Source organism: Orcinus orca, chromosome 2 (genome assembly GCF_937001465.1).
Source record: "Orcinus orca chromosome 2, mOrcOrc1.1, whole genome shotgun sequence".
Taxonomy (NCBI): domain Eukaryota; kingdom Metazoa; phylum Chordata; class Mammalia; order Artiodactyla; family Delphinidae; genus Orcinus; species Orcinus orca.
Genome location: NC_064560.1, coordinates 140702072 through 140726577, shown reverse-complemented (window position 1 = coordinate 140726577; position 24506 = coordinate 140702072). Strand labels below are relative to the sequence as shown.

At 36.3% G+C, this 24506-nt stretch overlaps 1 protein-coding gene across 1 annotated transcript in view; it reads right to left on the bottom strand.

The window, feature by feature from the left end:
* Positions 1-207: 207 nt before the first annotated feature.
* The window catches only part of TTC6 (tetratricopeptide repeat domain 6), a 210962-nt gene continuing 186663 nt past the window's right edge, over positions 208-24506 (bottom strand). The window contains exons 25-31 of the mRNA XM_049705957.1: positions 24082-24201; positions 18585-18658; positions 13101-13311; positions 10201-10353; positions 9279-9449; positions 942-1167; positions 208-492 (exon numbers count right to left, since the gene is read on the bottom strand). Coding sequence (XP_049561914.1) covers positions 356-492; positions 942-1167; positions 9279-9449; positions 10201-10353; positions 13101-13311; positions 18585-18658; positions 24082-24201 — 1092 coding nt within the window. The 3' untranslated portion in view covers positions 208-355. The remainder of the gene's footprint in view (positions 493-941; positions 1168-9278; positions 9450-10200; positions 10354-13100; positions 13312-18584; positions 18659-24081; positions 24202-24506) is intronic.

Genomic DNA, 24506 nt, shown 5'->3' with positions numbered 1-24506 from the left:
CGTCAATGAGACATTTTCTAAAATCACACAGTATTATTTTAAAAGGAATTATTTTACTTTAAAGAAAATATTTTGTGTTAATATGTCCCTTGAGAAACATTCTCATTTAAATTCTACACCTTGTGAAGAAATTGAATTATTGAGTTGTTCCAAATCTGCAGAAAATGATCTGAAAGTTTTATAATTAATATATAACAAAAAGGTGTTGCTAAAATGCATTAAAGAATTATATAAAAGACTAAACATAAAGCACAAAACAATGAAGACAGTGCAAACTTTTTTTAAAGCAACAAATACTTTTCAATTTATGGAAGAACAGCTGTGTAAACTACCACAGAATCCATGGTCTATGTAGTCATACCACTGAGGCATGTTCCTGAAGATAAAGTGCTTGGTTATAGTCAGCCACAGCTTCATCAATCAGACCTATTTTACCACGAACTTCTGCTCTAAGATTATATACTAGAGCATCATTAGGTTTCAAAGACAGAGCTGTAAAAGAAAACAATTTCAAGATATGTTTTGTGCTAGCATTCAAAACGCTTTACTTTTTTAAATAAAAATTTTATAATATAAGAACTTTAGTATTATCTATTTGAAAACATTTTTCCTCATATGTATCTAACTATTTAGTTAAATTTAAAACACTGAATCTGTCTAAGAAAATGAACTTGGGAAAACACAGTACAATGTCTTTTTTGAAAGGCTGGCAGTGTTTATGTACGGTTTCCCTAATAAGTTTCTATGTCTTAGCTTACCAGTGCTGTAAGTTATTACATAAAGGAATCCATACTGATTACATTAAAGATATGATATATAAAACCATTAATTCTAATGTTAGTTTATCTAGGCAAATAGACTTGATGACTTTCTTCTTTTGTCATCAAAAACAAACAAATCAACCATTATAATATTAATCAAAAAATTACAAAAATATATACCTTTACTTAGGTCTTCTTCAGCTAGTTCATATTGCTTTAAACAACAGTAGAAGTATGCTCTGTTAAAATATACTGCAGCCCAAAATGGACAGCTTTCAACTACATGTGCAAAGTCTTCTTTTGCTTCTTCATATCTCTTTAATACTGTATTTGCAATAGCTCGATTCATGGTAGCACATTCATTTTCTGGATCAAACTTTAAAGCCTTTGAGAAGTAGTCAATAGCCTATAAAAGTGTGAAGATAATGATAATCTGAATATATTTTAATTGGCAGCTATACAGCAACTTGAAACACTTTTAATATAAAACTAAGGCCAGTGGCACACTGAGGAGATAGTGGAAGCATTTCATCCCAGATACAGATGATAAGGAGGTGCCAGCATCTGTAGAGAATGTAAAAGACAATAATAAAACCAACCAATAGTTGGTCTGCTTTTTGTTATCACCATGTGTCAGCAGTTTTAGATAGTGTCAGAGACAAAATACTCTCTGCCGAGGTGAAATGTTCCACTACCACCTCCACCTCCCCCACTACACACAAATCTCACATCCCTGTACAGCAGTAGAAAAAAGTAAAATATAAGTTAGAAAAGAAGGTCACACAGGAGGATAAATATAAGTTTGAAAATTAACATTTTTCATATAAAAGCAGAGTAAGGGCTAAAGAGAGAAGCGAATTTTGAAAATAAAGTTCTAAACCTTACCAAAAGAGATTAAAAACTCCATTATACTATGAAAAGCTATAAAGGAAGAAAGACAGAAGATTAAAATCAGCTTGTCAAGAAGATCAAAAACTCTAGATGATTCACAACTCGTCATCAAGCCAGAAGGGACCCTCCAAATTGTGGTCCATCGACTGGTGTTGGGGTCTTGATCAACATTAAGTTAGAAAAATTTTAAAAACTGGTCCTTCATCACACATTGCTTGAGATGCCGATTAGACACCCTACTACTCAAGGTAGGAATCTCATCTCTAACGCTATGATGGATGGAAAATGTGCCTCCTACTTTAAAACTTCCCTAAAGGAAAAGTTGTTTTTAACAATATGGCTTGCTGTCTCCAATTCCTTACCACTCGACTTTTCCCCAGTACAGCACAGTCTGGGCTCTTTCTACCTCCCCCTAGCCCATGAGGTCTGCTCTTGCTAAGCCTGAAGATGTCGTCAAGCCCAGTAAGCATTTTCTAGTCCTTTCTTTCCATGGCATTTCTGTGGCACAGATGCTCTTGGTCTCCCCTTCCCTCTTAAAACTCCCTCTGTCCTTGAGACAGGGTGTCTCCCTAGTTTTTCCCCTACCTCTCTGATCAGTTTCTATCAGTCTTCTTCATGGAACTATTTTTCTCTATATTTCTCAGGGATGTGTCCTCAGTTCACTTCCATTGTGGGTGAAGTGAAACATTGAGAGCATGGTGGCCAGGAGCCCAGACCATGGGGCCAGATTTCTAGGTTCAAACCCTGGCTCTACCACTTATTAGCTCTTTGGTGAGTAACTAAAACACTCTGACTCGATTTTTCTCATCTATAAAATGGAGGCAACAAATCGAACCCTACTTTCAGTGCTGCTATGAGGATTAAGTGAGCTGACAGGTAAAGTACTGAGAAAAATATGCAGAATATAGTAAGGACTCAGTCAATTATTATTGATACATCTTTTTTTTTTTTTTGGCCAGTGTCTACAAATGGAGAGATGTCATAGCCCTCAGGTAATACTCCATGAATTTTACTGCCTGAGACTTTTGAGAAGCAATTAGTTCAAGATTGTGTGACCCATCTCATCCCAGAATGGGAGCTATTCTATGCTGTAGTTAAGTGCAATTTAAGGATCCCTTAAGATGGCAGCAGAATTGACATCCCTCTGCGAAGAGCTTAAATTAAAGAGAATTCACTCCTGAACAGGAGGCTGGACTCACAGTCATTATAAATGAGGCAAGGGAATGACTCGAAGCAGAGCCAAGATTTCCTTCAAAAATTAATTTGTTTCATTTTAATTCACCAGTAAATGATCAATAAAGGCTACACAATTCTACATCACAAAAGCATGACTTGCAATCAGGTAGGAGCAAATGCCTACCTCAGCTAAAATAAACGAACTTAGTAAAACACAATAGTATGGTTAACTCTGAACAATGTAACTTTCTATTACAACTTTGAAAACATATTACTTAGAAAATGAAAGCCTATAAATTTAATGAGGTTACTTGAAGAACAGGAGCATTAACTATGAAGTAGTTAGAGGCCAAAGACGCCTACCACAATAGATGGCCTTGATTTAACAATTGGTCTAATGCCCTCATATCTGTAAGTAATTAGGAAGCAGATCCAGGTATTTTTTAAAAGTCACCTGTAATTCATGACACATGCATGTAGCTCATCCAATTGTGGTTTAAAACCATTAAGTCACTAACCAACCATAAAAGAAGCCAGAACACATACATGTTTTAACCCTTTAGAGATTATCTGGTCTGTTGAGGGACCCTTCCTCCTGGCCCTAAATCTTCTTTCCATACAACAGAAACAAAGCGGGAGGGGGAGGATGGACAGGAAATAGAAGAATTTGCTCCACAAAGAAGCATAGAGCATACCAAAATAGCTGAATAAGACTCTCAAAGTCTGCTTGTCTCTGAAGGGAGCACATACTGCAAAGCCCGAGTATCCAGTATATCAAGACAGAGAGCGGAATACATTTTAGATCAAATATTTGCCCAGCTGATGTGTCCCCAGCTTGGGGGAGCAAGAGCCATACTTAAAAAAAAAAAAAAAATCAAAGATCAAACTACACTTTAGATCTAACCAAATAGTTTTATACATGATGTCCATAGAGTGATTAAGGACAAATAAGTTTAAATGTGAGGGTCTCCCTCTCATGTGGACCTTAAACACTGACAGAAACAGAAAATTGCCCTGGGCACTGTGTTTGTCTAATGCTCGTTAACTAACTCTACAATGCAGAGAAACATTGCCAAGACCCAGCCAGAGTGTGGTCTGAGCTTGAGGAAGTTTAAGGCAACTGACCCTGGCCTGTCAGCCTAGGAAAACATTAGCCTCCCAGCTGTCTGAGGTCTGAGCTATGACAATCTCATTCATGCCTTATATAATAATACCTTTGATAATTCTCTGTCCCAGCAGCTAGCTTCACCACTGAGGTCAACCAGCCTCATCACAGGGGTCAGCAAGCTAACTGATCTAACTTGGGAAACAGCTAAACTAAGGCAATGGCAGTAGAAATAGAATGGAAAGGGCATATCTGAGAAAAAAACTAAGAAGGAAATTTGACAGGATTAGATGACTGATTAGATGAAGAAGTTGAGGAAGAGAAAGTTGCAATTGATGCTAATATTTTTACTCAGGTGACTCCATGGAATGACATCTTGAATTGAGACAGGGTTATACAAAGAAGAGTTGGACGGGGCGTAGAGGATAGAGAGATTAATTCAGTTTTGGCTCTCATGCACTTGTAAAACATCCAGTTTTAGCAACTGGCAATAAATATGGGTTAGGAGCTCAGAAGAAAGGTGGAGGCTGACATGTAGTATAAGCCATGGGTATAGATGGGCTTTCTGAGTAAGGAAATATGGAGAGAAGAGAAAGCAGTGTGATTCCTGGCATTAACTGGAATGAGGAGATAAGAGACTAACACACAGAAACAATTGTGGGGTGACAGAAAGCTGTACTGAATCTGTATAGAAATAATTATATACAAAGCCGTATGGAGTCAAGATCTCACTTTAAATTTAACCACAACCTCAAATGAGAACTTGAAGTTGTCTGGTGGTTCTACTATACTTCCCTAGAACATTCACCCTACCGCTCTCTAAAATAATTATTTCACATTTTCTCTTCAAAACTCCTAGCCATACTCTCCCCCTTTATACCTGTCCATCCTCACTCTTAACTGGTAACTGGTACTCATATTCCATGGAAAAAATGTAGTCATTTAAGAGAAATACCTACTATCAAAATCTACCTAGCTACAGCCAGCTGTGCCCCAACTCTCTGCCTTCCCTCATAACATAATGGATAGTGTGTCCTGCTCCCTTCAAAGGCCACCCCTGGAACTTCCAAACTTTAGCCCCATCAAATCCTCAAAGATTTTGATCCTAATTATCCCTGCCACTCTCCCCTGCCCCAACAATTTCTCCCTTTCTACTAGATCCTTTCATTAACACAGGAGCATGAATCAGCATCCCTCATATTTTAAAAAATTAAAAATACGAACACCTTACTCCACTCTAGCCACCACCCCCATTTCACTACTTCTCTTCACAGAAGAATTTCTCCAACTCGTTGAACTGTCTCTAATTCTTCACCTCACATGTTCTCCACAACCCTTTCCGCTCAAGGCTCTGATGCCATTGCGACTCCAACAATGTTCTTGCCAAAGTCATCAATGATCTTCTCCATCCTGCCCTTCCTTGACTTCTCAGCAGCATTTGACACAGGACACATTTCCCTTCTTAAAGTACTTTATTCTTGAGGTGATATCATGCTCTCCTGCTTTCCTTCCCAACATCCTGACTGGATACTCCCCACTCAGTCTACACTCTGGAGTCTCCTCTCTACTTCACTTCCAAACACTGGTATTGCCCCAGGGCTTGCTCCTTAAACCCCTTCTCTCCATCTATACTATCCACCCAGGTAATCTCATATAGTCCCACACGTATGCTAGTACTGATATACTGATGCTTAAATAAGATGGTATTAAATGTTTATCACTACTAATACTGTTTATTTTCTATTTCTTCCTCCAATAAAATGTAAGGTACATCATAAAAGAAGTCTTCCTTATCTTGTTTAGCTCTGTATCCTCAGGATCTTAATTCCTAGCACATGGCAGGTACATTATAAATATAAGGAGATTGAAAGAATGAAGAACTAAGTGGAATCAGGAAATATCTGCTCAGCTTTTCCAGCAAAATACAGACAAGGACTTTAGCCTCTTGGTAGATAAAGGTGCCCCAAAGATCATTTTTAAGGGGTATGGTGACAGTATCGGGTGTTAGAGGAGAATACAGAGGTTACAGATCTCAGAAAATGCAAGCAATAAAAACAACTTTTTAAAATGAGAATGTTATCTTAGAAGCACGGACTGTGGAAAGTTCTGAGAAACACAGAGCTTGTGGTAGAAGCCTTCCCAAACCAGGCTAGGCTAGAAAGGACATACTGTAAAGTCCTGTGCAATAGCATCAGTGGTAGCTCAACTCGGAAAGTTACCATGGCCTATCACCGTATCTCTCACAAGTAAATCTGCTATTAGTTCAGGAAAAAAAAAATTATCTCATTCAACTATAAGGAACAGAAAAGTAATTTGCATGCCTTCATTGTAAAAAACAAAGATAAAAAAGTAAGAGCTTAATTTTTGGAAAGATCATAAAAACTGCCCAGAAAAAAATGTATTCCTACAATGTAGATAAAAATTATAATGTAACATTATAAAATAAACTAGAAAAAAATTGTTAAGGAAGAAACTGCTTTTAAGAAATAAATAAATAAATAATAAAGGATCTTAGAAAAAGGATCTTCCTAGCCAGGAAGATATGTCACGGAAATGGGACAGAACTAAAAAAAAAAGTTTTAAAGAAACCTGGATCATAAGGTCAACAAGGGAATAACAGTAAAAATTTAGGGGATGCAAAAGAAAATGAAACAGATGTTAAAAGATAAACATTTGAAAAAAATAATTGGCATATAGGAGTCAAAAGACGTCCTATTTATAATCATTGGTATTCATCCCCAATGAAGAAAATCAAAACAATGAAATAGAGAAAAATATTTACACTGAATTCAACAAAGATTTTCTGAAATCTACATATTGAAAATGCACACTCTGTACTTGATAACTTTGACCCCAAAAGCTTAACTCTAACACATACTTTTAAGTAAAAAAACTTTTCACTTATGGGCTTCCCTGGTAGTGCAGTGGTTGAGAGTCCGCCTGCCAATGCAGGGGACACGGGTTCGTGCCCCGGTCCGGGAAGATCCCACATGCCACGGAGCAGCTGGGCCCGTGAGCCATGGCCGCTGAGCCTGCGCGTCCGGAGCCTGTGCTCCACAACAGGAGAGGGCACAACAATGAGAGGCCCACGTACCGCAAAAAAAACCAAAACAAAACAAAAAACTTTTCACTTAAAAAAAATAAATAAAATAAAAACTTTGGTTATCCTGACAAAAAGAAGTCACCAATAACGAAAATCAGGTTTGCATCAGGCTTTTGACACCAACATACGCAACACCAAAAAAATAGTGAAACAGCACTTACAAAACACTCAAGGAAAGAAAAAATGAGTCAAGGACTCTAAACCCAGACATGCTGTCGTAAGATATAAAGGCTGCAGGCTAACAGCTGTGAACATGAAACAATTCAAGGAATATTGTTCTCATGAACCCTTTCTCAGGACTCTACTAGAAGACTAATTTCAGACCACCAAGAAATGATTGGTTAGGAGGGAAACTTTGGCAAAAAGCCTGGTGATGAGAATTAAATATATTTAACTGAAGAACTAAAACTAAACGTGAAATAAAGGTAACAAAATAGTATATGCAAATATTAAATCCTCTGGCAGTGTAGGAATGATGAAACACAACAAAATGGAAGAATACAGAGAGAGTGGAAAGCAAGCTGACATGACAAGCTGACAGAACAAGCTCAAGCATATTTAAGGATATAAATATAAACATTTTTCAAAAGATCATAATACTAACTAAAATTGACTAATAGATGAGAGGGAGAAATAAGGGAGGAAGAGATTAAAGGGTCATTTTATTGTTCTTCATAGAAGAGAACTAAAGAAATAAGGAAGTAAGGGCACAAGGGTATTTTTATAAAGGTCATCACTAAAGCAAACTGTAAACCTTCCTAAATATTAGAAAAACTCTGAAATTTTAAAATAAAACAGACCACAGAATAAAATATTTTAAATACATGTAAACAGAAAATATGATATAAAATAACAGAACTAAGACCAAACATATTGACTGTGCCAAAATGTCAATGGGATATAACCTACCTATTAAAAGATAAATATTTTCAAATTGTCATCTAAACCAAAATCCAGCTCTACGCTGTATAAAAGAGACACAGCTAAAACAAAAGATTCTAAACACTGAAAATAAAAGGAAGGGCAAAGGACTATCAGGCGAAAGCAAACCAAATGAAATCAGAGGTCAGGATCTTCACATCAGATAAAGGAGAATTTATTCCAAAGAGAAACAAAGAAGAGCATTTGTAATGCTGAAGACTACAATTCGCAATGCATATGTAACATGTATGAACATCTATACATGAAATAGCAGCAATTTTCATAAAGCAGAAATTACAAGAGATGTAAAGAAAACTATCTAGGGCCACACTAATTATAGGATACTTGAATAAACCTTTCTCTGTCTAAGATAAACCAAATTAAAAAAAAAAAAGTACGGATATAGACTAATTATACTCCAATATTAGAAAATATAAAAGCCCTTCCTCTTGAACATTTTAAGTGCCCTATTAATTTATTCTTTAGTCAAAGGAGAAATAAAATTTCAAGTGCAATGTTTTGGGAAAACAAAAATAAAAGCATTAAAGAGCAAAATACAGGGGATACTGCTGAAAACAGTACTGGGGGAAAAGCATAACCTTAACAATTTATCACAATATAAATGAAAGGGTGACAATAAATGGATTAAGCTTCTGACTCAAAAAGATAGACAAAGAACAAAATAAAATTGAAGATGAACAAAAGAGTGAATATAGATTTAAAAAAACAAAAAATAGCGTTTGAGTCATGCAATGCATTACAGTTCAAATAAAATAAATTCAAAATATAAAAAATATCATCTAATAGCCCAACACTTTCATTTCAGCCGTTATGAATTAAGGTCCAAAAAGATTAAGTTGTCAGGAAAACCAGAACTAACAGACATATCTCCTTACTCCAGTCAAGTGCTCATGTGACTGAAACTCAGCAAAGGTAGAAATTAAGACAAGTTAGATAATCACATCACGAAAGAGAGTCTGGAAGGAAGTCTGACATTTGGCTAAGTGGGGGCAAAGAGCAGAGGATTCCAGGCTGGAAGCTGGTGACAATGGATAGCAAGGCGACGACTGCCGGCACTCAGAGAAGTCCAAAACAGTGTTTACTGGACAAGTGCTGAGTGGCTGATGATAATGAGGAGAAAAAATCCATAGAGGTGTAAACATTTAATAAGTAATTATAAACATTTTTATGAAAGAGAAAAAAATTTTTAAAGAGCTAATGAATAAATTAGCCTGACATATAAGGATTGCATTTTGAAACTATATGTAGCAGAGAAAGCATTTACGGTCAAAAAGAAAATGTTAAGGAAAACTCTTATTACCTGGGAAAACTGTCTGTGGTGAAAATAGATATTTCCTGCATTAAAGTAAGCCAGCGAGTACATGGGGTTTAGAGAAATTGCTGCTTGATAGTCTCTCATTGCATTCTGTTGTTGACCCATAAACTCATGAATCACACCACGATTTGTTAAGAATTCTGCTCTAGTATTGATCTGCAATATAATAGTATAAGTATTTAGCATCTGGGAATAGTACTTATCTCCAATTTCATGTCTGCAAAAATGGACGTTATGAAATCTCTTTGTGGGAAACTAGTAATTTTACAGGGCAAGTGAAACCCCATTAGAGCAAATATTTTGAGAAACAACTCCGAATGAAGTTGGTTCAGTGTCAACACTTGGTTTATTTGGTTGCAATAAAACAAACAATCTTAGTGCTCTACTCAGTTCCTTTGCAAAGAATAGATGTAAGGGGAAAAAAGCTCATCTGTTTAGCTCTGTTAAAGATTACAACATCTACCTAAATTTACAAAAAAAGAATCCAAAATCTAGAAGAAAAAAGGCAGATTTTCTGTCACTGCATTTTTTATTTGCCATTTCACTACAGAAGAAGCTGGGGATTTACACTATTCTTTCTTTAGTTCCTTCAAACCCAGAACATTATTTTATTTTTTGCATTCATTTTTTATTACACAATAATATTGATGTATCATGAAACTATAAATTTGCATTTACTGAGAGGAATCAACATTTATTAGGGATTTGTTTTTAATTTTTTTAAATGCATTAGGTTATAAAACTGGTAAGCTATAATAACTCTTTAGGAATCTCCTAGGGAAAAAATACAAACATTATTTTCTCTACAAGTCACTTTTAGAAAGCAACAGAGAACTTCTTATTTGATCTTACTCACTGATGATGTTAATTTAATGATAATGATAATATAATCTGAGTCGATTTTTACCTTTATGGCAGCATTTATATCCTGAATTGCAGCAAAATTATCACCCATCTGAAGAGAGACCACAGCTCTTCCTTCATAGGCTAGGTAGCTCTTCGGATCAACTTCTATGGCAATGGTAAAGTGGTTCCAAGCTTTCTGGAATTTTCCTTGGGCCTAAAATAATTTTCCATTTACACCAAGTAGGAAATTGTCCATATCATGACAAATGTTTATGATTCTAACTTAATCAAATAAAGGCTTTAGTATGGGTATATTTATATTGTGCTTAATCTAAGATATTTTAAACAAGGAAGTAGGCTGTACTGTGAGTGCATTCAATTGACTGATTACCTCTGAGCATTTATGCTGAAATTTTAATTAACTGAAATAAATCTAATTGTCAGAGTCATCTCTTATACCAGTCCTGAACAACATAAAATCTTGACCACGACGGGAAACACCAATGCTTCTGACAATCACCACAAATTTTACACTGAGCTCTGCACACACAGGCAGGAATTGTCTATTTGTTTGGCATTGAATCTCCAGTTATACATACTATACATAATAAAATAAATATGTGTTGAATAAGTAAATGAATAAACTGATGGTGTAAAACCTATTTGATAAATTGTACCAGCATCACACATTCCATGAAAACTGCATGCAAATCTACCAAGCAGGTGTTTATACCAACCTTAGCGCCAACTGGAAAAAAAGAAAGAAGGTTAGGAGAGGACACTGTTAACAGAATGATGTCAGAGTATTTCCTAGAGAAGGCCATTTGGCAACTAAATACCTCATCACAGGAGGGCAGTGAGTTGATAAATTCAGCACAGTCCAGAGACTGTCCTTTATTCCTGTGGGTTCAAAATCCCAACTTGCCAGAGCCTCAGAAGCGGACTCTCACATAAACCAAGCAAAGCCCAGTGACTCTTGCATAAAACTAACACGAAATAGAACTAATAAGTTAAGTAGACATTGTTCTTTAACCAGTAAAGCTTCTCCCTCACAGAAAATTATGGGGAAACCAACATCGAATTGAACAAGGAATTGAACTTGTCTGTTCTGACAACAATTGTTTTGCTCACTTCCATAACTCTAGTGGTAGGCACATAGTAGGGGAATCTGTTTCATATTCATCCAAGAAATGGTCACTCTTCCCCCAAACAGGATTTGATGGGCCTCTCTAACTCTCCTTTTTCAGTCCTTCCTTTCCTGATTCAAGTCTTCCTCACACTAATGTGTTTTTCAATCCTCCTTCAGGTTGATATGTATCAGTGAGATCTTCATAAAACACAAATCTGAAGTCACTGCTCTGGTGACTGACATTCACATTTTTCACTGACCTGGACCAGTTAAAAAGACCTTCACCTCCAGTCATTACTCAATTCAGTCTCATCCCATACCACTCTCCCCTTGTCCATAACATTCCGTCCCCTTGAGCCCTCTGTCTCTTTCTCACAAGACTTTATAATGGGCTGTTCCCTCTCTCTGGAACACTGTGTTCTAAGCCCTAACTCCTAGTCCTAATTCTAGTCTTTCACACCTCAGTTTAAATGTTAATTTCTCAAAAAGCCTTCCCTCACCCCTAAAATGAAGCTAGGTTCCCTGGTTATAAGTTGTCCTAAAACCCATCCTTTTTCTTGGTTGCACTTATCCTGAATAGAATTAAATACTTATTAATAAGACTGCTTGGTGCTTCTCTCTCCAGTTGGTAGTAAACTCTACAAGAAGAACCAGTGTATTTTGGGCACTGCTGTATCACTAGGCCTAGATCAGTTCCTGTCCTCTACTAGGTGCTCAGTAAATCCTTGTTGAATGCAATGAATGATGCTGTTAACACATTTCTTTTGATTACAGTAAGTTCTAGCTGTTTTAGGAGTCACCCTGTCTCTAAGTTGAGTTTGCAAATTTCTACTGTGATCAAATAATGGCTAATTTTATGTTTAACACTCAGAAGGCAATCTTACTTCCCTTATTAATCAGTTCTTGGGCATACCTCACTATAACCAAACCCACAACCACCTCCAATATTATTAATCTTAGGTCAGCCAAATTCACTTACTTCTAAATGAAAAAAATTCAACTTTAATGACAGATTATTAATAGGAATTTATGCAAATTACCATAATTTAAACATATTTTGGACCACTGTTTAAATTTTTTAATATTAAAAGGGATAAAAAGATTATTCCTTTCCTTTTCATGGAAAATATAACACATCTAGCACTTTATTCCACGAATACCACTACATCTTTTGTTAGTGCACATAGCTCGGTGAGTGCATGGGTCAGGTCAGAGTGTCCCAGAAATCACTCAGAGACCTGTGTGACAACACAACAGAGCAACACCCTTCCAACTTGCTGGAAGGACAAATGCCTGGTCTCTTGCCTTCCGGTATGTTCTAATTCACTGCCATTTGGAAGATGACCTGAATTCAGAAAGCTCTATGCAGTGGTTGTCTGATCCATCGCATAGACCATACATTGTTTATTCCCTTTAGCTTTTCACTAATTTAATAGGCCAAAACCTATGGAGCCCAGGTATAAGCTAGTGAAACAAATTTTAGCCAGGTTCTTATATGTGAAACTCATCAGGCAAGTTTAAAAGTTGTCTATAAGTGTGGTAGGTATAAGGGGGTGAGGTAGAAAGGGGTGCAGGCGTTAAGGAAACTCAGGTTCAGAAGATCCTCATCTCACTATCACGCCAGGTCCCTGGGTATGCTCTCCAGGCAGGCTGCCTATAACTCAGCAAACCCCTGCTTCTCACCGCTGCTCTGAATACGAATAAGAAAAGAAAGGTAAAATGTTCATAGCCAAAGAAATATCATGTATCCCCATCACCACTAACAGGCCAAATATATTCTTTTTCTTGCCCAAAAGGTGCTTCCGTGGTAAAATGTTGTTATACAGTATTACCTGCAAATTATAGCCTAAACAAATTCTGGCTTTTGTATAGACTGGATTAAAATGCAGTGCTTTCAGAAAGTCCTTCTGTGCTTGTCTGATGGCCTCATCATGTCCATATTCCATGTAAGAATTTCCCCGTCCGATGTAAGCATCCAGAAAGTAGGGATCAATTTTCACAGCCCAGGTAAAGAAATTGACAGCTTCTTCAAACTCTTTATTTCTGAAAACAAATTAAAATATTGATGCTTTCTGGTGAATAATCTAACTGCTTTCCTGTATATAACCTCTTCATAAAGAAATGCATTGACCCTTAAAAAACTTAATTTTTATTATTTTTTATTATCATAAGAACTAATTGTGTAAGTCCATATGACCTAAGGAAGCCTGATGGATTCTTTAAAGATATTGGTAAAAGGAAAGAGGGGAGGTAAGAGACATTTTTATAGCAGAATATGCTGGGATGACATGCTAGAGTTCTTTTTCAGAATTATAAAAATCTGAATGGCCTTCTTGAACCTGTTTTTAACAGTTATCAGTGGCCAGTATAGAAAGACATATGCTATTATTTATAAAATACACTATTTAAATCAGATTAAAATAAATCCACTGTTATTTATTTAATATGTCCTTTATAATGAAAGGAGCTAGATTTTTATCACATGGGAGTTCTTACTTCAGATCTTCTATAAAGGCAGCCCATTTCATCTTGGACACCAAGAAAGGAGGGGAGAAAAAGAAGTAAAATGCATTTTATTTATTAACTTGTGAATATATGTGACTAAATGATAACTCTGTCTCTCTATCTTCCTTAATTAGTCTCCTATGGTGAGGAGAGGGCTGTTGAAGGAACCGAATATTCCCATGTCCATGGGTATATAAAGTCACTTTTCCACTTCACGTGCATATCTAATAATTATTTTTAATCTCAATTAATATGGAGAGTCTAGAATTTTTTTTAATAGAATGAAGGCACTAACACTGAATAACTGCTTACTTACCAGGTACCGTGCTAAGTGCTTTACATATGCGATTTTACTTAATCCTTCCAACATTTCTGTAAGCTTGTTATAATTTTTTATATTTTATAGATTAAAAGAATATCATGGCTCAGAAAAGTTTGCACATAGTAAATAACATAGTAAATAGCATGCTAAGATTGCACTGAGCAAATATCTGGGACTCAAACTCAGGTGAGCCAGGCTCCAAAATCCATGCTTTCCCACAGTCATCTCTACCCACATTCTTCACCTTTAACATACTTGTCATTGGTGCACAAGAGCCAGTGAGCTGATATCTCAACAGTGTAGTCAGAATAAAGCCTTGGAGTTCAAACCTAAGCCCAAACATACAAATTAATAGTAATTTTTCAAAACTGTTAGAAGGATCAAATGACAGCATGTGAAAAACCCTTAGCACAGAGACCCTCACCCAATAAAGATTATTATCTTCCTTCCATTCTTTTCATTACTTCTCAAAAAGTTTTCAAATTTTTATGAGATGCATCATTACTTTGCTAACTTTTCCTTTGTAAAATACATGGAACACAGGGTAACCGTTCTAGAAACTACCATCTCTTAGATATTACTCAGCATTATCTTTTAAAATACTGTTTCCCAAACCTCAGCCCCTCCTTTGTGACAGTTGCCCTATGTTCCACCTACACTATCATTTACTTAGTATTTTTCTTTAAGTCAAGTTACTCTTTTTACTTAAGTGAATCTATTTTTTAAAATAACTTAATTTCAATACCACAAATACAAAATCAGTATCTCATGCCATAAACAGAAGGCAACCATGAAAATAAATAAATATTGGTGTTGGATAGTGTAGTCTGCAGAAAACTAAACCTGAGAGCTGTACCATCTATTACAAAGTGTGGGAAAGATGTTAAAGACTAACTCTTAGCTGACACCTTCTCCTCGATGTATTCATAAGGTTTGAGAAAGAATTCACTTTGAAACTGAAAAGCAATTCAGCTGCTCATAATGTGATTCAATATTTTTTTAATGCTTGTGCACACCATGAAAAATAATGGAGTTACTCATGATATTTGCTCCATGTTTTGGCAAACACTACCCAAAAGCATTCACCAAGTATTGTGTCAGAAGATCACCCAAGGATCAACAGTGAAACACCAGGAAAGCCTGGCCTCTGACGTTACAAACAGGGGAAGGTTAACATTCACATACGTAAGCCAACTGGTATCTTCTGAGTTCACTCTGTGGATTCTCACTAAGAAAACATGGGCTCCCTTCCCTCAAGTAGTTTACAATGAAACTATCCTCCTCCTTCCTCATAACTAGCACTATTTGAGAAGTAAAAGTTCACTGACTATAAGGTCACAATGCTTGTAGCCACTTTCTCACTGTAGTACAGAAAAAATTCTAGCATAAATAACAAATTTTTTATCAAGAATAATTACACAGTAGTATTCCTGTATAAAAATGCATTTAGTTGATAGGTTTTGTTATGCTCAGTATTTCTATCTATGGATAGTGAACTACTTACTTATGATGCATACCTATGGTGACCATGTAAACTGAAGTTTACAGGGCAACCCCAGCTCTCTCGTATTTTTCCCACAAAACATTGAAATGCTTCTGGTATATTTACATCCAAATTGTATCATACACGCTGCTCCCCTCTTACGCAGAGGGAGATTTAAAATCCTTGTGAGTACATATGCCAATATATGGTTTATAAAACATAATCTCACCCTTTGAATAGTCTAACCAATTTAAAAAGAAAAAGAACAAGCAATGAATTGAAGCTATTTTTCTATACATATCTAGTTATCAGCACTAATGTTTAACGAACATCTAGTCTGTTCTGACTAAGTAAATAATCATTAAACCTTAAACCTGGAAAGGGATCCCAAAAGCTACTTGGCAAGCTCTTCAAAGCTGATGATAACTAAATATCAAGTCCAGAGGAGGTGAGAGAGCCAAAGCCAGAGACTCCCAAACCCCTCCACCACTAGAAAAAAAAGAAAAACTCCATACACACAACAACTTCATTTTTCTGAAGATGTGTGTATCACACAGTGCCCTGTAGGTTGGAGCTCCTGTTAAATAATCACATGGTAGCTAGACAATGAAAAAATGTGGCAGTGTCTCTTATATCAGGATACAGGTTCACTGGCACATAAATTGCTAAACATCAATTACACAAATATAAAAGTATATTAAATTAGTTTTTCTAAAACAAAAAGTGTTTGTATAAATCTAAAATAACGTGATCACCGACGGAAGGTGCATGCCTCTCATTATGGTGTCTATTAACTAAGAATCGTGTGCTCAGCTTGAAGGCTAGGCCACGGACACCAAGGCCCACCTCATTTTACAAATTAATCACATAGGTGACCAGATGTTCCCTACTGAGTTGTACAAATAAATCATAAATACCTCCCAAAACTAAAGAATGTGGCTTGCAGAGTCGAAGATTCAGAAATATTTTATACAAATATAAGAATGGTAAAATAAATGTGCTGAAGTAAAAAATGGACAGAATATGTAACTCTGAGCCACCAGGCTCTCCCTCTGTGACATTTTTTTTTTTTAATCTTAAGGTAGCTTTCTCAAAGAGATCTAAAAATTAACTCTACCTTAACACCCTTAGTGATCAAATTGGGCAACAAGTAGGATATTCAGCCTAAGGAATGTTGTCTCCTAGCAACCACAAGAGTGAGAACCAGAGATATACAAAGGCACACTTCAAAAGTCTGCAACCCCACGAGTTCAAAGATCAAAGCCCTAAAATTTTAAGATTTATTACTTTTTAAAAATTTTCCAAATGGGAGAATTTTTACTTTCTCCACCATAAGACGCCAATAGTGAATCTCATTATTTACAATCCATGCTGCTGTAGTAATAGGTTATAGCTCACCTTGAAAAGCAAAAATATTTTTCCTGAATTAAATGTAACCAATCACTAAACACTCCGTATTGTTAAATTCAGTAAAACTGTTAAAACACATGGAATTGGGACTATGAGTTATCAGAGCTTTACTGTTGATTTAAATTCTACTTTTATTAAAGGACAATAGAGATTCTAGCGGGATGATGAAAGGTGGTTGTTTGGAATTGCAAAGCAGTATCAGCTTAAGGAGGCTCCACCATATATACCCAGTGATTACATTTCATAAAAGAGATCAGGAACTGACACACAGAGAAATTTACTGACTCTAATAGTTGCAAAACATTGGAATGAGGTTGAGAAAAATTTTGGTGTCTATTTTTAGTTTTAAGAGAATTCAATGACCTCAGACATTTTTGGCCTGCACTCGCCTACCAAAACAAACACATCAGTCATCGTTATTCCATTTCTTTTTAAGAATGACAATTACTTAAAAAGATAAATTGTACAAAGGTTGCTGGATTAAAATAGACAATGGTGTGACTGTGTTTTGCTGTCTGTATAAAATTAAAGGTCCGAGACCAGTTGAGGCCTTTTAACCAAAAATGCCTTCACAAGTTCCAGTTATTATACTACTATGTTCATAAAATTTTAAAAATCTAATTCTCATAGGGAAATGTACCTGTACTAGCTATGTAATAAAAGGGGAAAAAAAGAATTTCAATTTCCTAAATAATTCAAACTATGTTTTATTGTCTAAATTGTATATTTACACAGCCTAGTCTACTATCCTAATTTCCTCATCCAATTAACTGCTATTGTTTCTCTCATGAAAAATAATGCTGTAAACTATTACTTAACCAAATACACTTTATTTCACATTAAAATACTCATGTGCTGCATTTCTATGCTTTTAAAAGCAAAGTGTTAGAAATTAATTTTTAAATGTCAAATGTATGTGTAGAAATGTAAGTATTATAGTTAGCAAAATCAATCTACTATACTCTAATATTATCTCAGAGTAAATTTTAAACTGATCTTCTTCTGTAATATAGCCTCATATAACTGTTATTTTCTCCCCTCTATAACTTACTTATTTTTACAATAATACCAGAAACAGGTAATAATGTTTTAAGTAAGACATTTTTTGTAGATTTTATTATACCTTGTAGATACTTACTGGTTATTATTTTAATCATTTTTAGATTTAGAAATGCTTTCTAAATGTAAAATTTTCTTGGAAATATAATACTTTTCTAAATCAACCTCTCTTCCAAGAAACAGGCTTTTTAAAAGTTAGTTCCATTTTATGAACAAAGTTAATAACTTTATTTTATTCTTAGACATTTCAAGTTACGCTTGATTTCATTCTGTGTATTACCAAGGTCCTTTCCAATAAATGGGCTTGAATCAGATGGATACCCGCAATGCTCTGATGCAGGTATTTACTTGCTGACTTGGCTAAAATAGTTTATTAGTAGGTAGAAGAGTGCTGATACAGGGATTCTTTGTGCCTCTCTCCATTTTTGTACTCTGTCACTTCCCCAATATTCTCCTCTGTTTCTTCTATTCTTCTATTATAATTATAAATCTGATGGTCTCACTTGCTCTCACCTCAACATAAATTGCACCCCATACCTGTGATAGCACATGGCAGTAGCTTGACAAAGGCTCACATTAGTCTTGCTTATCAGTGCAGCTTGTTTAAAATCCTGAAACAGTTTAACAAATTTTTGTTAATTTTACAGCATTATATTTTGTGCTTTCTTAAACTTCCTTCTAACATTGATTCTACCATGAATAAAATTTACACAAGCATTAAAATATACATCTTCTTAAAACCCTTATTTCTTCCTTTTAGTATCACATATAGAGCGAGAACAGATGGAGCAGAGGAAACCCATAACCAAAAACTCACTCAGAATCTTGCGCTACTGTCCACTTTTCCTGTGATTTTGCCTGGTATTATAAGGAGGTATCAGGTTTACTTTCTTTTTATTGTTTTTTCCCAGTGAACACCACCAGAGACTTCCCTATCCAGACAGAGATAGAAACTTACCTGCAGAGAATCTTATGACTATAGGACAAACAGGCACTCAGGCCCAGGGAAAGGGCATAACTGAGCCTCTATGTGTATTAACTAAAGCAGCTGCTACCTTTGCAACCCACACTTCTAGGGGAAAATGTGTCATTTTATCCCGAGATCCTAGAGGCCTCCCAAGAGGGAGCAATGGAAACGCTAACCATAAGATTTGAAGTCAGGGCAGTCAGCTGGGGTGGACATGAATGGCACTGGGGAAGAGGTTAAGAGAACTAAAAGTGCTAAGTCTGCCAGAGACGCTGCCGCTGTGGCACCAGAGACACAGTGTCTGAAGCTCTTTAGCTTTTCAAAGCCCTACATAAACAACTGAAACCTGAAGCAAAATAAAAACATCACTAAACTGAAATAAATAAAATATCAAAAGATCATGTCAACTGCAATGAGATATATATGTATATTTGTGTGTGCACATATATACATAAATTATGTGACACTGATTTCAATGTCTGCCATAAAATGGGAAGGAACCTTCCGAAAGTAAGAGTTCAAAGCCTAGGAAGGAATAAAGACGGCTCTGGTTTTTCCCAGAGGACTGCTTCAGCAAGAATCTTCTTGGGCAGTTTTGGTTGTGAGCTCACTTCACCAAGCTAGACTGTAGAGAGTACTCTATCGTCCCCTGGAGTGACTAAAAGAAACCCTTCCAGACTCCTTTCTCATTTCCAGGAGGCTGGGACGTGGGCATTCTACAATCTTAAAGGGCAAGTGTCAGAGTTCTGGTTTCTACCCAACAAGGGAGGACCCAACCATAATGACAGTCTCCCTCCTCCCTCCCCTCCTCCATCCCCTTCCCCTCCCCCTCATCCTTCCACAAACCTTCCTTGGCTGTACTAGAGAGAGGAAGATGGCTGTTTTATGGGGGTAGAATAAGTTTTCTGCTAATACGGGGGGTGGAAGACAGAGCAGCACAGAGCAGTACAGTCAAACTGAGCATTCCTGGATCCTACTGGAGGAGAAGTCACAGACCCATCTGAGAATATGGACTCCCCACTTAGATTCCCAGCATATTTTGATACTAAATGGAATCATTTGTTAGAAAATAAGAAATGTATTGTCTAATCAAATATGCTACCAGATAACTCCCGTAAGAGAATTTTTTTTTTTCTGAAATGGGGGCAAACTTACAGTGTAACTGAGATTTATTACAAACATTCCCATTAATTTTGGGAGTTATGAGGAGTGACCACAAACTTAAAGGGCTGAGGATACCAAGTTTAGTTTTATAATCAGATAAAACTTACAAAAGTCAGCTTGACTCTATATATAAAATCATTGTGATGCTACATGGTAATTAGACATTATCAGCAACAGACACAAATGATGACTTAGGATTACTTAGAATAAAGCTAACTGCAGTTTTTATGATTTTCCTCTTCTGCACTAGTTTTATTTCTAATATGGATCATAAATAACAAACCACACAAAGTCACTCACATACAAAGCAAATTCCCTCCACTGCCTTCCTTCTGCTGATGAGTTTATTTGTAAGACTCTTCACCTGCACCGTCTTCCTGTGTGTCAGAGGATGCGCTCTTGGCCTCATCCTTCCCATCTCTGGAAACTTGCTGCATCATCTTCTTCTGTCCTTTGTAACTTTAATCCTTTTCTCACCACCCTGACCTAGTATGCCTTCCCTCAAACCCGCCTGCCCGCAAGCTACACATGGCTTTGTCTTTCTAGTTCCTGTCACTACCAATCTCTGAAAGCAGAGTCAACACTCACCATCTCCATGTCCCCAAACGCCATCAACTTCTTGTTGTTTAGTAAGTCCAATTTCATTTCGTAATTTGAAAACTGCCTCTAAAGGCATTTTTAAATTTATTTTTATTTTTCTCAAAGTAACTCATGTATCCAGGGTAGGGTAGAGGGTCCAATGAAACTAGAAAACTCACAATGCTTACAGGGATGCCCCGTGCCACCTCTCCTTATCTCTGAGCCCCGCTCCCCAGAGTCAACCATTTTTACATCTTGCTGTTATTCCTTCTGCTATTGACCTCTAAATTTCTAAATAACATGAGTATTTTATCATGTTTAACTTCCAACACAGGACAGAACTTAGCTACCTTACACCATCACTCCACACACCTTCCCTTCTTCCACCATCTCCATATCCCTATGACAATGTGTTTATTTTACTCTTTATTTTACTTCCCTCAAGTGCAGAATCTTTGGCTACCCACTCATATTTAAGTTTTAAAATCGGGAATGGTAGTTTGGGGTGTCTGGGCACCTCTTCTCCACTATCTTTAACCTTGTGGGATTATGTCCTTTTTATTCCTTTACTGTCTTCCTGGTTTTCAAGAGGACAAAGAAATAAACAAATGTTCTCAATCCAACAAGCTTAACCATTAACTTCCTAAACAATTCCAGTTTAAATGCCGCACTCTACTTCCCGTGTTCTTATGAAGATCACACAACTATCAATTAACTAACATGTGTTCAGTGCTCATCCTACTTGACCTTTCTGTTAATCAATCATTCCCACTAAAAATGTTTCCCTGGTTAGGTTTTAAGACTCTGCTCTCTCTTGGTTCTGCATTTAGCCCTCTTATTATTCAGTCATATATTACTTCATTGGTCTACCTCAGCCAGCCTCTTTTTTTAAATTTTTCAAATTAATTTTTTAAATGTACAGAGGGGAGAAACATTTTTTTTGCTTTTAATTACAGGCATATCTTGTTTTATTGCACTTCGCAGATACTGCACTTTGTACAAATTGGAGGTTTGTGGCAATCCTGCCTCAAGCAAGTCTATTGGCTCCATTTTCTCCAAAAGCATTTGCTCACTTCGTGTCTCTGTATCACATTCTGGTAATTCTCACAATATTTCAAACATTTTCATTATTATTGTATTTGTTATGGTAATCTGTGATCATCAGTAATCTTTGATGTCACTACTGCAAAAAAACTACAGCTCACTGAAGGCTCAGATGATGGTTAACATTTTTTAATCAATAAAGTATTTTTTAATTAAGGCATGTACTATTTTTTAGATATAATGCTATTGCTCACTTAATAGACTACAGTATAAACATAACTTTTATATGCACTTTTATATGAAACAAAAATGTCACTTATTGCTATATTCACTTTATTGCTGTGGTCTGGAACCAAAGCTGCCATAATTCCAAGGCAGGTCTGTAGTGTTTGCAGGGCATATTTTTTTCCAGCTTTTTAACTTTTACCTATCTATATCTTATATTTAAAGTGTGTTTCTTGCAGTCACAGTATTGTTGGGACTTCTAAAACATTCTAATCTGTCATTTTCAATATTTCAATCGGTGTGTTTTGACAATTTCCATTTAATGTAACTACTGATAAGGTTGAATTTAGGTCTACCATTTTAGTATTTGTTTTCTGCTGGTCTCCTCTGTTTCTGTTCCTTTGTTTTCTCTTTTCAGACTTATTTGGGATTATTTTAATTTTTTAACATTCCGTTTTAATTAAAATACTCTTTTTGACTGAGGAGGTCACATTTGAGAAGAAACCTGAAATGAAAGGAGGGTGTGAACCAATAGGAGGAATATTCTACACATAGGGAACAGCTTGTGTGAGGACCCTGAGTCAGGAAGGGAGCCTGGCATTTCCAAGGAATAGCAAAAGGCCAGAGTGGAGTAACCTGACTGGAGAAAAGAAGAACGCTGACAACAAAGTCAGATCAGTGAGCAGCAGTTAGGTCACTAGGGTCTTGGTTGGCCATAGTCAAGAGTTCAGATTTTATTCTAAGTGTGATGGGGAGTCACTGGAGGGTTCTGAGCAGATGAATAACTTGCTCTGCTTTATGTTTTGAAGAGGCCTCTTTGGCTGCTGTGTGGAGAACAGCATGTAGAGGGAAAAGAGCAGAAGCAGAGAGGCCAGTTGGGAAGCTACTGCAGTAATCCAGGGGAGAGAAGGTGGAGGCTGGAGGGAGGAGGAGAGCAGTGGCAAAAAATGAGAAATGACTGAATTTAAAATATGTTTTGATAGCAGAGCTGACCACACTTGCTCATGATTTAGATGTGGGATGTGAGGAAAGAGAGGGATCAAGAATGATTCCCACCAGACTATGAGTTCCTCAAGGACTGGAAATCTGTCTTACTGATATTCGTCTCCGTATCTTCAATGCCAATGTCAGTACCATGCCTTGTCTGAAGGAACACAGGATTTGGAATCAAGTGAGACCTGAGTTCAAATCTTGCCCCAGTACTTCCTGGCTGACTAAGACTTGATTTAACCTCTTTTGAATATCAGCTTCCTCTTCCATAAGTTACAATCATAAATTGTGCAGCATTATTGAGAATCTGGCAGGTAGTAAGTGTGCGATAACTAGAGTTAATGTTGTTCTTAAGTACTAAGTAAATACTTACTAGGTGGATAACACAGGCCCTGCATTTAATTCTCCAACAGCTGAGGTCTTTTGCTTCCAACCCCCATTTTCCTCACTTTCTCCACCCAACACGCTTGCCCAGAGTTCCACAGATTTTTGCCTACACCAAACAAAGCTTCCCCTACCTGAAGGAATTCTGAATGGTATATCTCAAAACCAAAACCTAAGGGAGTTCAACTCTTGAAATTACATTTCACCATAGTGTAAATTGCCTAGAATACAGTTTCTCGGACACTTCCTTAATAATAAGTAATTTTGTGGGACAGAATCTCAAAAGATGACTCCAGAAGTTGAAAAATAATATCAATACAAGGAAAATTGTGAATGAGAAAGAGCACTAAGCAGCAAAGTAAATGATACATAAATCATTTTATTGTTTGTCTGTAGCTAAGACACTCCCTTAGGGGAGATGATAGTCTTGATATTTCATCAATTCAGAATTTTTTTTTTTACATATTGGCTATTTATCTGTATTAAAAACAAAGTAAAAAAACACTTTTTTGCAAAGATTCTATTACTCATTCAAAGTATTTCAACACAATTCTTGCTAAAGTTGAATTATTGCTCATTAATATTGCCATTTGTTATCAAGAAAAACTTTTTCACTGGTTTTCAGAAGTGAACATGCAAAATCAAGTGGGTTCATTTTTACAAGTAAACAGAAAGGTTTACCTCTAATGCAAAACTGAACTGCTCTAGTTCTGTGTAGATGAGTCCACGATTAATAAAGGCGTTTAACATCACGGTTTCTCCAGCATCAAGGAGAAGCACAATTCCATAATCTGTTAATGCCTAAAAATGAAATAATCACTTACAACCTAAAGTCAACTCTTTAGAGCATTACTGCATTGACCATGGACAAACTAGTACCTCATAATTAGTTCTTTAATGTGACAAAATTTATGGCCCAAAATAATCATTTGTTAGATTTAAAGGTTTCCCTTAATTAAATACTGTGGATGTTGCTCCCTCCTAATAAGCGGTGTGCACTGCGCTTGCGCTTCACATGTTATCTGTGAATCATCTGTGAACTACTTTTATTGTGTATGGATTGAAGCGGGGATGCAACACCCTTCCCCATCTTAATAGTTTCGCCA